This window comes from Lithobates pipiens, unplaced genomic scaffold (genome assembly GCF_037356315.1).
Source record: "Lithobates pipiens isolate NorthernLeopardFrog02 unplaced genomic scaffold, aLitPip1_a1.2 Scaffold_18, whole genome shotgun sequence".
NCBI lineage: Eukaryota > Metazoa > Chordata > Amphibia > Anura > Ranidae > Lithobates > Lithobates pipiens.
The window spans coordinates 399574908-399590710 of NW_027507758.1; the positions used below are offsets into that span (position 1 = coordinate 399574908).

General features: G+C 43.3%; 1 protein-coding gene across 1 annotated transcript in view; it reads left to right on the forward strand.

Moving 5' to 3' along the window:
* Positions 1 to 10956: 10956 nt before the first annotated feature.
* Positions 10957 to 15803, forward strand: part of LOC143988363 (T-kininogen 2-like) — a 42467-nt gene continuing 37620 nt past the window's right edge. The window contains exons 1-2 of the mRNA XM_077487879.1: positions 10957 to 11203; positions 15616 to 15729. Coding sequence (XP_077344005.1) covers positions 11009 to 11203; positions 15616 to 15729 — 309 coding nt within the window. The 5' untranslated portion in view covers positions 10957 to 11008. The remainder of the gene's footprint in view (positions 11204 to 15615; positions 15730 to 15803) is intronic.

The following is a 15803-nucleotide window of genomic DNA, read 5'->3' on the forward strand; positions in this document are numbered from 1 at the left end:
TGGTGGTATTTAATCACTACTGGGTTAAATATGCCGCTATCACCAAACTAAAAAATGTGGAGAATTTCGAAAAAAAATGTTTTTTCTCTGTTTCTGTTATAAATTTTTTCAAATAAATAATCTTTCTTCATGAATTTAGATCAAACTATATTCTGTTACATTTCTTTGGTGAAAATAACCCAAATCAATGTTTATTATATAGTCTGTAGGAAAGTTATAGAGTCCACAAACTATGGTATATACAGTATATCTGAAAATTGATCAATCCTGATGTACTGACATCTAATTTCTTGAGGCCCGAAAATGCCAGGACAGTACAAATACCCCCAAATGACCCCTTTTTGAAAAGTAGACAGTCCAAGGTATGGCGGGCATGGTGGGCATGGCGAGTTTTTGAAGTTGTAATTTTTTTGTCACAATCATTTGTAAAATTAAGAAAAAAAATCACAATTATTATTTTATTTTTTTTACATTACCAGTGCAGTACAGAGTTTTCGTATAACTGTGGTGGTGATCAGGGACACTGACTGGTGACAGTATGTAAAAAAAGGAAATAAAAAAACACATTTTAATATTTTTTTTTTAAATGTTTTATTACATTTTTTGGGGGATTTTTTTTCTAACACTGTGACCACATGCAATAATATACTCTGGGGAAGCAATCACGATTTTTTTTCTCTCTACACATTATGATTGCATATACCAGTGAATTTCATTGGTGTAAGCATCATTTTTTACTGAATGAAACTGGTTCATTCAGTGTCTTTTGTTGTGATTAGCTGTGATTGGTCAAAGTTAATCGCATGGCACAGATGGGCTGTGATTGGCCCTGTCTGTACCATGTGATTACTGTGACCAATCAGCTAGCAACACAATTGTATACAATGGATGGCATGAAAGGAAGCAAGCCATTGTTTACAATTGACATGTGATCTGCTGTGGTCACAGCGATCACATGACACTGGCAGCGGGACAGTGCAGTGATCAGTAATCAGTGCAGTGATGTGGTGGACACAGACAGCAGCTGCACGTAAGGCGCGTTCTGGGAGGACGTCATATGATGTCCTCCCAGAACAACAGTGCTCCCACCCGACCGCCATTTTACTATAGGCCGGGCGGGAAAGTGTTAAACTAGAAGTTCAGTTGTCAATAGGGATGGGCCGAACACCCCCGGTTCGGTTTGCATCCAGAACATGTGAACGGACCGAAAGTTTGCAGGAACATTCACACTGTTAAAGTCTATGGAACTCGAATATGAGAAATCAAAAGTGCAAATTTTAAAGGCTAATATGCAAGTTATTGTCCTAAAAAGGATTTGGGAACCCGGGTGCTGTCCCAGGGGACATATATCAATGGAAAAAAAAATAAAAAAAACTGGCGTTTTTTCGGGAGTGGTGATTTTAAAGATGCTTAAAATGAAAAAATAAAAGTGAAATATTCCTTTAAATATCGTACCTGGGTGTGTCTATATTATGCTTTTAAAGTGGCATGTGTTTCCCGTGCTTAGAATAGTCGCTGCACAAAGTGACATTTCTAAAGGAATAAAAGTCATTTAAAACTGCTTGAGGGTTTAATGTAATGTCGGGTCCCGGCAATGTGGATGAAAATCAGTGAGACCCCCCAACCAATTACTAGGCCCTTTGGGTCTTGTATGGATATTAAGGGGAACCCTGCACCCAAATTTAAAAAAGAAAATACTCTGAGCAGCAGTATGCAGGCGATACAAACAACACAGGGACTGTAGGTTTGTTCTTATATAGAATCTGTTTGTAATTTGGAACAGGTTCATTTTGTAAGTGTAGCTCCAGTCAAAAAATCTATTTTAAAGCTTTTTGGAAAACATAGGGAAAGGTTATCACCCCTGTAACATTTGTTTTGTTGTCTGTGCCCCTGTTGAGAAGATTTCACCTCACTTTCTGTCCCAATGACAATTGGATTTAGAAAATTTGGGGTTTTTAAGGGAAACAAGGATTGGTGATAGATCAGTGGAGGAGACATCTTTTTCCCTTATTAACTCTTACAGCAGAGAATTTCTCTTCCTAGGGGTAGATTTCCTCTCACTTGCTGTTGTCTCTCCATTTGTAAGTAGGAGTCGTTTGTAAGTCGGATTTTTGAAAATAGGGGACGGCCTGTATATTCTACTTGGCCTGCCCTATACACTCTGTGGAAAATTAGGTGTTGGTGGTACCAGAACATTATAAGCCCTCACAGTTACTCTTGGTGGGAGCTGGAAAGGGCCCTGCTGTAAAAAAATTATATATCAAGAATTGTAATTACATGCTCCTGTTAAACAGGGGCAGAAACATTGGGCAGGTTCAGTCAGGTATAGGCTTGGTTGGACTACAATGCAGTGGATATGGATTTTATGAACTGAGTCACCTGCGTGCCTGCCTGAAAGTGTCTTTGAACACGCGTTTGCGCATGTATGCGCACTCCAGGAATGGCCTACAGTCAGGTATAGGCTTGGCTAGACCATACAGTGGTGTGAAAAAGTGTTTGCCCCCTTCCTCATTTCCTGTTCCTTTGCATGTTTGTCACACTTAAGTGTTTCGGAACATCAAACCAATTTAAACAATAGTCAAGGACAACACAAGTAAACACAAAATGCAATTTGTAAATGAAGGTGTTTATTATTAAAGGTGAAAAAAAATCCAAACCATCATGGCCCTGTGTGAAAAAGTGATTGCCCCCTAAACCTAATAACTGGTTGGGCCACCCTTAGCAGCAACAACTGCAACCAAGCGTTTGCGATAACGTGCAATGAGGCTTTTACAGCGTCCTGGAGGAATTTTGGCCCACTCATCTTTGCAGAATTGTCCTAATTCAGTTACATTAGAGGGTTTTCGAGCATGAACGGCCTTTTTAAGGTCATACCACAACATCTCAATAGGATTCAGGTCAGGACTTTGGCTAGGCCACTCCAAAGTCTTCATTTTGTTTTTCTTCAGCCATTCGGTGGTGAACTTGCTGGTGTGTTTAGGATCATTGTCCTGCTGCAAAACCCAAGTTCATTTCAGCTTGAGTACACGAACAGATGGTCGGACATTCTCCTTCAGGATCTCTTGGTAGACAGCAGAATTCATAGTTCCTTTTATCACGGCAAGTCTTCCAGGTCCTGAAGCAGCAAAACAGCCCCAGACCATCACACTACCACCACCATATTTTACTGTTGGTATAATGTTCTTTTTCTGAAATGCAGTGTTCCTTCTACGCCAGATATACTTGGACACACACCTTCCAAAGAGTTCCACTTTTGTCTCATTGGTCCACAGAATGTTGTCCCAAAAGTCTTGGGGATCATCAAGATGTGTTGTGCAGAAATTGAGACGAGCTTTGATGTTCTTTTTGCTCAGCAGTGGTTTTCTCCTTGGAACTCTGCCATGCAGGCCATTTTTGCCCAGTCTTTTCCTGATGGTGGAGGCATGAACGCTGACCTTAACTGAGGCAAGTGAGGCCTGCAGTTCCTTGGACGTTGTTGTGGGGTCTTTTGTGACCTCTTGGATGAGTCGTCGCTGCGCTCTTGGGGTAATTTTGGGCGGCCGCCCACTCCTGGGAAGGTTCACCACTGTTCCATGTCTTCGCCATTTGTGGATAATGGCTCTCACTGTGGTTCGCTGGATTCCCAAAGCTTTGGAAATGGCTTTATAACCCTTTCCAGACTGATAGATCTCAATTACTTTCTTTCTCAATTGTTCCTGAATTTCTTTGGGTCTCGGCATGATGTGTAGCTTTTAAGGATCTTCTGGTGGACCTTACTGTGTCAAGCAGCTCCTATTTAAGTGATGCCTTGATTGTGAACAGGTGTGGCAATAATCAGGCCTGGGTGTGGCTAGAGAAATTGAACTCAGGTGTGGACAACCACAGTTATAGTATGTTTTAACAAGGGGGGCAATCACTTTTTCACACAGGGCCATGATGGTTTGGATTTGTTTTCACCTTTAATAATAAACACCTTCATTTACAAATTGCATTTTGTGTTTACTTGTGTTGTCCTTGACTATTGTTTAAATTGGTTTGATGTTCCGAAACACTTAAGTGTGACAAACATGCAAAGGAACAGGAAACACTTTTTCACACCACTGTATATACATATACAAGCCTGTGTATATATATATATATATATATATATATATATATATATATGCAGGCATGTCCCACTTTTAAGTACACAATGGGGTTTATTTACTAAAGCTGAAAAGTGCAAAATCAGGCTCACTTCTGCTTAATTAAGCTTTTGTAATAAAACATGGAAGCTCATTGGTTTCTATTCAGAAGTGAGCCCGATTTTGCACTTTTCAGCTTTAGTAAATAAACCCCATTGTGTACTTAAAAGTGGGGTATGTGTCATGGTTATGCAGTGATCTTCCTGTGTTTGCTTACCTTCCCTCATGTCTTCAGACTAAGAAGCCAGCTACTTCCACCTGGTGGTTTTTATAACCTCTCCTCTAAGCATGGCTCCACCCCAGGCCCTATCAGGGAGCCTATATAAACCTGTGCACTGCAGGGCTCAGTGCTGATCAACCATTGTGTATTCCTTTGTGTATTAGCTTCCTGTTTCCTGTCGTGTGCTCTGCTACTGATTTCCGTTACCGACCTTGGCGTGTTCTGACCATCCCTGCTTGCCTGTGACCCTGACCTATTGGCGTGTACCCGACTATTCTGTTCTGCTTGTGGCCCCGACTTTGGCTTTGTCCCTCACCATCCCTATCCTCCTGTTCCCTACTGTGGGTGTGAGCTGGGGGACCCTGGGGGTCGCGACCTGGAGCCAGTTGCAGCCAAGACCATCTTCACCACTCGAAGCTCTGGTGAACACCAGCTGGCTCTTTAGACTCCGCGCCCCGGGGAATCTTACGCTCTTACCCCAGTGGGATCTGTCCCCCGTCTGCAGCAGTCAGCCGTAGGGTCCACTACCTTGCGGTGCACTCCGGATCCCTACGGGGTGCACCTGTCACCTCGCCTCTAGGTGACCTGACAGTTTGATCAGCCATGGACCAAGCTGACGTGCCGCTTCCTGCAGATGATCCATTGCAGAGCTTAGTTCGGCGACTTGAGACCCAAGAATCGCATCAGACGCAGGTGATGCAATTCCTTCAGGATTTGGCATCCCGTTTTGAACAGGTTCAGGCCTCATTAGGACCCCCAGTTCAACAACCTCAACCGCTATCTGCGACTGCACCTATCGCACCAGTCGCATCCACGCATTCATTAGTACTGCCAGCTCCGTCCCGTTTCTCTGGGGACTCCAAGGCCTGCAGGGGCTTCCTCAGCCAATGCACAATTCATTTTGAACTTCTGCCCCAAAACTTCCTGTCCGATCGGGCAAAAGTCGCATATATCATATCCCTCCTGTCCGGCGAGGCGTTAGCCTGGGCCGCTCCTCTGTGGGAACTGAATGATCCAGTGGTTTCTAACCTGTCTGATTTCTTGAAACTTTTTCGGAATAACTTCGAGGAACCGGGTCGTGTCTCCTCAGCGGCTAGCGCTCTTTTACGTCTCTGTCAAGAGTCCGCTTCTGTGGGACAGTATGCTCTTCAGTTCCGTATCCTCACAGCTGAATTGAGCTGGAATAATGAGGCCCTAGTTGCAACCTTTTTACATGGCCTCTCTGATAGAGTGAAGGATGAATTAGCAGGAAGATCCCTTCCTGCTGATCTGGATAGTGTCATCACCTTGTGTAACCAGATCGATATTCGCTTTCAGGAGAGGGCCCTGGAAAAAAGACGCCAGCACTCCCCGTTCTTTAGGCAGCCTGAGTCCCCAGTCCCTTCTCCTCGATCCGAGGAGCACCCCCTGCCTACCGAGGAACCTATGCAGTTGGGCTGGACTAAGTTATCTCCCGAAGAACGCGCTAGGCGCAGAACTCTGGGCCTATGCCTCTATTGTGGGGCCAAAGGTCATTTCCGTGACACTTGTTCTCTTCGTCCGGAAAAACGCTCAGGGCTAATACATCTGGAAGGTGGAGTATTAGACCCTGAAATATCACCTTCACCTTCTCGTTTTCTCCTTTCTGTGTTGCTTCATGTCGGTGCTTCCTCTCGTTCGGTCTCAGCACATCTGGATTCCGGAGCCGCTGCCAATTTCATGGATTGGGAAACTGCATCCTCCATGAGACTTACCCTTTTGCCCCTTACAACACCATTGGTGGTCTTGGCGATTGATGGCACGGTCCTCCCAGAGGGCCCTATCCGCTTCCAGACTATTCCTGTTAAGATGTCAGTAGGGACCCTCCACCAGGAGTGGATTTCCTTCCTTGTCTTACCTAAGGCTTCATCTCCTATCATATTAGGTCTTCCTTGGTTTCGGCTCCATTCTCCACACGTTGACTGGTCTGCTGGACAGATCCTGGCTTGGGGTTCCTCCTGTTCCTCTTCCTGCCTACTCAAGGGTACCCCAAAGGAGAGACTTCCTGTTTCCACCATCCCAGTATCTTCTGCTTTTCCTGCTGTATATAGCGATCCCTGCGATACGTCCTGCAATAGTCGGACTGGAGCAGTCTCTAGGTCATGTGGTACTCTGGATGAGGAGCCCACCTATGAACCTGAGTCGATCATTCACTCCAGTTCGCATAACCATTTACCTTTGCCTGTCCCTAATCTCCTTGGACACACAGCCAGGTTAACTTGTCTGCAAGTTCCAGAGTCGCTATGCCTTGTGATGCGATGGTCGCTACATCTGACTATACTAATCAGTCGGCCTCCACACCACTTATGCCAGTCCAGCCCATGCCCTATGAGCTTCCTGCTTCTTGTTCGGGACCTTCTGTGACCCAGTCTCACCCTACTACTACTATGTCCGTTGAAACCCATTTAAGAGGCTCAATCCATCCTTTGGATAGAATACCTCATTCGGCCAAGAGGGGTTTTCAATCTCTTTCTCTGGGTTCTGTTTGTGTTTCTGCTATCCAGCTTAAATCTTGCGACATGTCACCCTCTAACCAACCTGACCTCAGGGATCCACTGACCTCTGCCCAGTTTGGTGGTCCTGTGATGGATGCCCAACTCAACTTTAAGGGTTTGGGGGTCCCTGCTCAGACTCCTGATCTTCTCATGCCCTTACCCATTCCTAAAAAGCCTTTAGTCCTCAAGTCCTCTCGTCCTCTCCCTACCTCTGCTTTGGTTTCTGAGGATAATCTAAAATACGAGGTTAGTCAAGTTTTGGATTCCCGGCTCCGTAAAGGCATTCTTCAATACCTCGTACTTTGGAAAGGGTTGGGTTCTGAGGAGAGGTCTTGGATCACTGCATCTGAGGTCTTTGCTCCCTGTCTGTTAAGGAGGTTCCATCTGGAGTTTCCCTTTAAGCCTGGACCCAGGCAGGGAAGGGGGAGGCCTCGTAAGAGGGAGGGTACTGTCATGGTTATGCAGTGATCTTCCTGTGTTTGCTTACCTTCCCTCATGTCTTCAGACTAAGAAGCCAGCTACTTCCACCTGGTGGTTTTTATAACCTCTCCTCTAAGCATGGCTCCACCCCAGGCCCTATCAGGGAGCCTATATAAACCTGTGCACTGCAGGGCTCAGTGCTGATCAACCATTGTGTATTCCTTTGTGTATTAGCTTCCTGTTTCCTGTCGTGTGCTCTGCTACTGATTTCCGTTACCGACCTTGGCGTGTTCTGACCATCCCTGCTTGCCTGTGACCCTGACCTATTGGCGTGTACCCGACTATTCTGTTCTGCTTGTGGCCCCGACTTTGGCTTTGTCCCTCACCATCCCTATCCTCCTGTTCCCTACTGTGGGTGTGAGCTGGGGGACCCTGGGGGTCGCGACCTGGAGCCAGTTGCAGCCAAGACCATCTTCACCACTCGAAGCTCTGGTGAACACCAGCTGGCTCTTAGACTCCGCGCCCCGGGGAATCTTACGCTCTTACCCCAGTGGGATCTGTCCCCCGTCTGCAGCAGTCAGCCGTAGGGTCCACTACCTTGCGGTGCACTCCGGATCCCTACGGGGTGCACCTGTCACCTCGCCTCTAGGTGACCTGACAGTATGCCTGTATATATATATATATATATATATATATATATATATATGTATATATATATAGATATATTAAATGAACTGCAGCTCACTGAGTCACCTGCCTGAAATTGTCATTGAACATGTACTCCAGGAATCGCCTACAGTCAGGTATAGGCTTGGCTGGACTACAATATAGTGGATATATATTTTATGAACTGCAGCTCACTGAGTCACCTGCCTGCCCGCCTGAAAGTGTCTTTGAACACACACTCCAGGAATCGCCTACAGTCATTGATACAAGCCTGTATATATATATATATATATATATATATATATATATATATATATATATATATTAAATGCACTGCAGCTAGCTGAATCAACTGCCTGCCTGAAGTATATTAGAAACAGTACACCAGAAACGGTCTGCAGTGAGATGAAGCTAAACTGTATACAGTGTATATGTATGTATATATGTATATATATATATATATATATATATATATATATATACTAAATACACTGCAGCTAGCTGCATCACCTGCCTGAAGTATATTAGCAACAGTACACCCCATGAAATACACTGCAGCTAACTGAATCAGCTGGCTGCCTGAAGTAGATTATAAACAGTAGAGCAGAGAAAATTGAGTACTGTCCGTGATACTTTTTTTATTTGCACTAACATACAATTTTTCAGGACAAGCTTTCGGGTATGTCCCCTTCTTCAAGGTCCAAGCAGTACTGCTTGGACCTTGAAGAAGGGGACATACCCGAAAGCTTGTCCTGAAAAATTGTATGTTAGTGCAAATAAAAAAAGTATCACGGACAGTACTCAATTTTCTCTGTCACAATTGCACTAATACGGCTACTATCACATTAAACAGTAGAGCAGGAATGGTCTGCAGTCAGATCTAGCTAAACTGGATACAGTGTATATATATATATATATATATATATATAAAATACACTGCAGCTAACTGAATCAACTGCTTGCCTGAAGTAGATTAGAAACAGTAGAGCAGAAACGGTCTACAGTGAGACCTAGCTAAACTGGATACAGTGGATATATATAGCAGTCTGACTGTATATATATATATATATATATATATATATATATATATTAAATACACTGCAGCTAACTGAATCAACTGCCTGCCTGAAGTAGATTAGAAACAGTAGAGCAGGAATGGTCTGCAGTGAGATCTAGTTAACTGAATCAACTGCCTGCCTGAAGTAGCTTAGAAATAGTACAGCAGGAATGGTCTGCAGTGAGATATAGCTAACTGAATAAACTGCCTGCTCAAAGTAAATGAAATGACACACTCTCTCTCTCTCTATCTATCTCTCTCTCCACCAGCAACACACTAAACAGGGCCTACGTGTAGGCGGCCTTATATAGTGTGGGGTGTGTACTTAACCCCCGAGCCATAATTGGCCAAAGGCACCCTGCCTTTGGCCAATTATGGCTCTATTTGCTTATGGCGCTGTGATTGACCAAAGCATGCGGGTCATAGTGCATGCTTGGCCAATCATCAGCCAGCAATGCACTGCGATGATGCAGTGCATTATGGGCCATAACGTGCCGCTAAAATTGTTCAATCTTTTTTGAACAATCAAACTCATGTTCAACTTGAACAGTCAGCCCATCCCTAGATGTCAACAATAGACTTATCTTACCTGTGTCTTTTTTTTGTTAAATATATCAATAACTGTTCACACAGGATTTAAACAGTCATTTTAAATGTCTAATGTATTTTCCCAGACCTCTCCAAGGGGCCCCACATGCCACGTATAGCCTACCATACAAGTAAATGGCTGTACACAGCCATGCTGTTGTAAACACTGATGCTTGTTTGCATCGGACTTTCACCGTGTATGCACATCGGACATACTCCGAAATGTATTATATTTTCCATGGGCATTTATGAGAACACGGTCTTGTACAGTCATTCAATTGTATAGCAGGTTGAATGTGGCACATATGGCTTCCTGGGAATGGAAAAGCACTGGAAAAATATATTAGACATTTAAAATGTCTGGTAAAACCCTGTGTTTAGGAAACCTAAAAGTGTTTTTTCACAATTAGCTGTGAGAGTCGACTGCCTCCCATTGCTTTCGATGAGGCTACCTCTCCCAGCTAATCCCAGGAATTCCCGCTGGGGTTCTTACATATAATTGAAGCCAGGGTGCATCCGCAAGTATGATCAATATTTTGCGGAGATTGTGTGGGATTCAGCTTAGCAGAAGACAACTGAGCAGGGCTGACACAATTTATTATTATTTGTGTATTGTCAGACCACAATACGAAGTTAGGTGCTCAGTAGCGGTGCTTTGTTTTGGCAAATCAATGGGTATTTTTCTGTATTAGGGTCTCAAAAGGGATAAAGCATGGGGAATTTTGCATATATTGCATTGATGTATTGGTGTATATTGCGTGTTTTTTTTTTATTTGACCCTAACATGTAAAGGGAAACTAAAGTCTACAATACTTACCTCTCTCAACCTTCTGAGGTCCCTCACCAGTGTCGGCATCTTCTACCCTGCTTCTTCCAGTTGCTGAGGTGTGGCTGTTTTCTTTGAGTGGCGTAGAATGACTTCACTTCTCCGCATGCACAGGAGTTCAGTCATCCCAGCACACAGGATCTGTGCCAGAATATAAACTGAGGTGTACTTGCCAAGCTCAGGGTACATTTTAAAGAAGACTGTGAGCAGGCAGGTAGGTTAATTTTATTGCAAAAGAGACACTGCATTTAAAGAGCCTGCCTTCTTGTAGTTTTTGAAAAGGAGACTTTAGTTCTGCTTTAAGTAGCCAAGGAATTCTTGTAATACTCATAAAGGTGGACAACCTTCATGACAAGCACTGCCCACTCAAACAAATGTTTATGTAAACCTATACTGGAGTTTGCATTGTGGGATTGAGTAATAGGTATCACCAAAGTTTATTGACCATTCTCTGTTCAAGCAATGTTCTGTTTGCTTTTTATTCCCCTTTGCTTTTGCCTGGAGTTCATAAGTTCACAGTTTCCTGAGCAGTCTTTTTGGAAATCAGGGTCAGCAATGGGGCTCCTACCCATTCTGCTGCTTTTCTCCTATTGTTTCTCAGGTTCTGCTGTTCCAGTTCCAGCTGTTGATGTGGACTGTGATAACGAGAATATTTTTAATGCAGTAGATGAAGCGCTCAAATCCTACAATGAAGCAAAAGTTGACGGAAACAAGTTTATTTTGTATAGAATCACAGAGGCCAAGATAAAGGTAGGTAAATTTTCCATTCCTTCTATGTTTAGTATTGAGATTCGCTAAGTAAAGGTGTTCATAGATTTAAGAGAGTGGTTGGATGTGCAGTCGAGAACTGATACACAGGCACCCCTTTTGGCTGTTTGCTCCATAAACATAAACAGTTTGACATAGTGTTTAACCTTATGGCTAATACTGAGGAGATGGCAAATGTTTTTGTTTTATGAGGGACAACAACTTCGATTGGAATGGGTTTTTCATATGTCTGCTGCCCTCACAAACTGTCAGCCAGTAGGTGTTAGATCCATAGGCTAGAAAGTTGCCCAAATCTTATGAAAAGTTTTTGGGATGAACTGGGAGGCTGTTATCTTATCTATGTGCAGCTTACAACATTATGAGAATGTCTTTATAACCCCTTTCTGTGGAAATTGACCAAATCATACTATAAAGACCTTTAATAACCTGTGTTGAATCCTTAGTTTATACAGTATATTTTTTCTTTTTTTGGATATAGAACCAGGGGGTTTTGATAACCTGGAGTGCAAGATATATCAGTCAGGGCAAGTAAGTTGCTCCCAAACAAGGTTTGTCTTTTGTAGTTGGGTAGCTAAGACTTTGTTTTACAGAGTGCTATATTGGGGTGGCAACAGAAAATAGTATTGAGGAATGCTTATTAGGAATGGGCTGAATACCCCCTGTTTCGGTTCACATCAGAACATACCAAACAGGCAAAAAATTTGGCAGAACACATGAACACGTTAAAGTTTATGGGACACGAACATGAATAATCAAAAGTGCTCATTTTAAAGGCTTATATGCAAGTTATTCCCATATAAAGTTTTTGGGGACCTGGGTCCTGCCCCAGGGGACATTTATCAATGCAAAAAAGTTTTAAAAACGTCTGTTTCTTCAGGAGCAGTGATGTTAATAATGCTTAAAGTGGTTGTAAACCCTTACAAACCACTTTGACCTACAGGTAAGCCTAGATTAAGGCTTACCTGTAGGTTCAAGAAATATCTCTTAAACCTACACGGTTTAGGAGATATTTACAAAAAGACAGGCACCGCTGTCTATGGCACATGCGACGTAGACAGCGGTGCACTGAACACGCAGCAGATTATGGCGATATGCCGCTCGTATCGGCTCCCGTGCGCATGTGCGGGAGTGACGTCATCGCGGCTCCGGCGAATCACAGCGCCGGAGCAGCAAGACCCGGAAATCACTCCGGGATACATGGCAGCAGTGAGGATAAAGGAGGAGGACCACTTCGGGGGCCTCGTTCTCAGGTAAGTTATTCATAATGAGCTAGTATGCTATGCATACTAGCTCATTATGCCTTTGCCTTGCAGGTTGCATTTTTTTTTAAGTGCCTTTACTTCCTCTTTAAAGTGAAACAATAAAAGTGAAATATTCCTTTAAATTTTACACCTGGGGGGGTGTGTATAGTATGCCTTTAAAGTGGCGCATTTTTCACGTGTTTAGAACAGTCCCTGCACAAAATGACATTTATAAAGGAAAAAAAGTAATTTAAAAGTACTCGCAGCTATAATGAATTGTCGGTCCCGGCAATACATATAAAAGAAGTCATTGAAAAAAACAGCATGGGATCCCCCCAGTCCATTGCCAGTCCCTTTGGATCTGGTGTTGATATTAAGGGGAACCCTGCGCCAATTTTTTTTTAAATGGCGTGGGGGTCCCCCTCAAAATCCATACCAGGTCTGGTATGGATTTTAAGGGGAACCCCGCACCAAAATGTTTAAAAAAAATGGCGTGTGAAATGGTAATGGGGTACAAATGTAGCCCAACCATTTCACAAAAAAAGTGTCAAAATGGTACAAAAGACAAGACACAGCTTGGGACAAGTCCTTTATTAAAAAATAATAATGTCCCACAAAGTCCATTTATCTTCTCTCGCACCTCCGACGGACCAAAAAAGAAAAAAAAACCAAAGCTGCGACTGACCCGCCTCCATGGGAAGCACCCACCGTATGCCGAGTCTTCACTTTGACAGTTCTTATATAACTGAAGGCAGTGCCACATGGTGACATTCCCAGGTGACTCCGCCTCCTCTGACACATGGGGACTTCCCAATGGCTTTACTGGGGTGTCAGAGGGGGCAGGCCACCCGTTTACGTAACCGGGTGGACCCGCCCTTTTGACACTCCAGGAAAGCCATGAGGAAGTCCCCGTGCTTCAGAGGGAGTCGGGGTAAACTGGGAACATCACCGCATGGCCCCGCCCTCGGTTATATAAGAAATTTCAAAGCGAAGACGCGTTATACGGCCGGTGCCTCCCATGGAATTGGGTCGGACGTGGCTTTGTTTTTTTTTTGTTTTTTGGTCACGAGAGAAGATGAATGAACTTCATGGGACATTTTTATTTTTTTATCTTTTAATAAAGGACTTGTTACAAGCTGTGTCTTGTCTTTTGTACCATTTTGACACTTTTTTGTGAAATGGTAGTGGTACATATGTACCCCGTTACCATTTCCTACCGGGGGGAGGCTGGGATCTGGGGGTCCCCTCTGATAAGCCCCCCGCCCGCAGACCCCCACAACCACTGGGCAAGGGATGTGGGGATGAGGCCCTTGTCCCCATCAATATGGGGACAAGGTGCTTTGGGGGCCTGGTACGGTTCAGGGGGGGCGCTCTCTCATCCCCCCTCTTTTCCTGTGGCCTGCCAGGTTCCGTGCTTGAATAAGGGTCTGGTATGAATTTTTGGGGGGACCCCCACACCATTTTGTTTTTTCTTTTGGTGCGGGGTTCCCCTTAAAATGCATATCAGACCCAAAAGGCCTGGTAATGGACTGGGGGGATCCCATGCTGTTTTTTTCAATGACTTCTTTTATCTGTATTGCCGGGACCAACAATTCATTATAGCCGCAAGTACTTTTAAATTACTTTGTTTCCTTTAGAAATGTCATTTTTTGCAGGGACTGTACTAACCACTGGAAAAATGCGCCAATTTACAGGCATACTATAGACACCCCCCAGGTACGTCATTTAAAAAAGTATTTGACTTTTATTGTTTCACGTTAAGCATTATTAAAATCACTACTCCTGAAAAAATATATACATTTTTAAAACTTTTTTTTACATTGATACATGTCTCCTATGGCAGGACCCAGGTTCCCAAACATTTTTTATGACAATAACTTGCATATAATTATAAGCCTTTAAAATTAGCACTTTTGATTTTTCATGTTAATGTCCCATAGACTTTAATGGTGCTCCAGTGGCTTTCGAATTTGCCCCCGAACACCGCATATTGTTCGGTGTTCTGCAGAACATCTGAACAACCAAAGTTCGGCCTGAATTTATGCTCGGGCCAAACCGTTTGCCCATCCCTAATGCTTATATAGGGGGAAAAGGGCTGTCTAAAGCATTAACTTTACTTCCAAAGTGTTGTTTGGTACAGAAGTAAGCCTCCAATCACACCATTCAGGTACGATGGAGCACACAAGAAATTTCAATGGCCTGCCTTATGCACCAGAAATAAGCAAGAGAAGTCACTTACCCTTTTGCAAAATCACGCTGCACTGAAATGCATGGTGCTTTAGTGTGTGTGAAAGCACATGCATTAGCAGATGCAGAATAAGAATTATTGGCATCACCACATATCTTCTAAAAGGATTTTAAGTTCTTGCAAAGATATGTTTATCACTCTATCACACCTTGCCCTCAGAATACCGATAACTAGCCTCAAAAAATCGTACCACCTGTACTATTCATTTAGTTGTCCATCCTAAATGCATCCTTTGAAACTATATCCAAAACACAAAAAAATCATAAAGGAAGACCTAGGATGATCATAAAGTCCCTATCTAGGCAAATGAAAATCTACCTCACTCCATCTCACTTTGCTCCTCTCTCCTACCTATTAATACCCTTTTACTTACTGGAGTCTTCCATGACACCTTTTCCAAGAGTGAAGACCAATTGTTTTGTTGCTGTCCCTATCATGACATCATCACTCGCTGGAGTCTTCAGGACCCTGCCAATGGAGCCAATCTGAAGTCTCCATGTCACAAGGCAGCAATGAGAAAGAAACAGCTTCTTAGTTCTGTTCTGCAGTTCAGAAGCAAAGGAGGCTTGGGACCTGGTAGATTTAGGCGTGCATTTCAGCCATTTACTGTAGGTAGTTTGTTTTTCAAACCTAAGTGTGAGAGATTAGCTGAAGTAGGGGGGAAGGGGTGAGTAATGCTTAGTGTGGGGTGGGGGGAGATAAGACTGAAGACCAGCTTTAAGGTCCAACTGCTTAATAAATAGGACAGTTGGCACTAAGAGGGCGTGCTTGAACATTTTACATATATATTACTTTATGTAGTATGTTTTTTACAAAATACATGAAGCAACTTTCAAATAAATGCTATAAAAAATCAAAAATGTCAAAATTCTTTAGTATAATTTCTGTTGTATTTTTAATAACAGCAAGAAAATGACAGCCTAACACATGAGTTTGTGAATTTTGAAATACAAGAAAGTGTGTGTCCCCTGAAAGATGATACATCTTGGAAACAATGTGGCTTCAAAGCAGAAGATGCAGTAAGTTCACATGGCTGTACTAACTTTTGTGTTCATTTAACCCTTTTGCTGTCAGAGCGATTGTTTTCATTTAG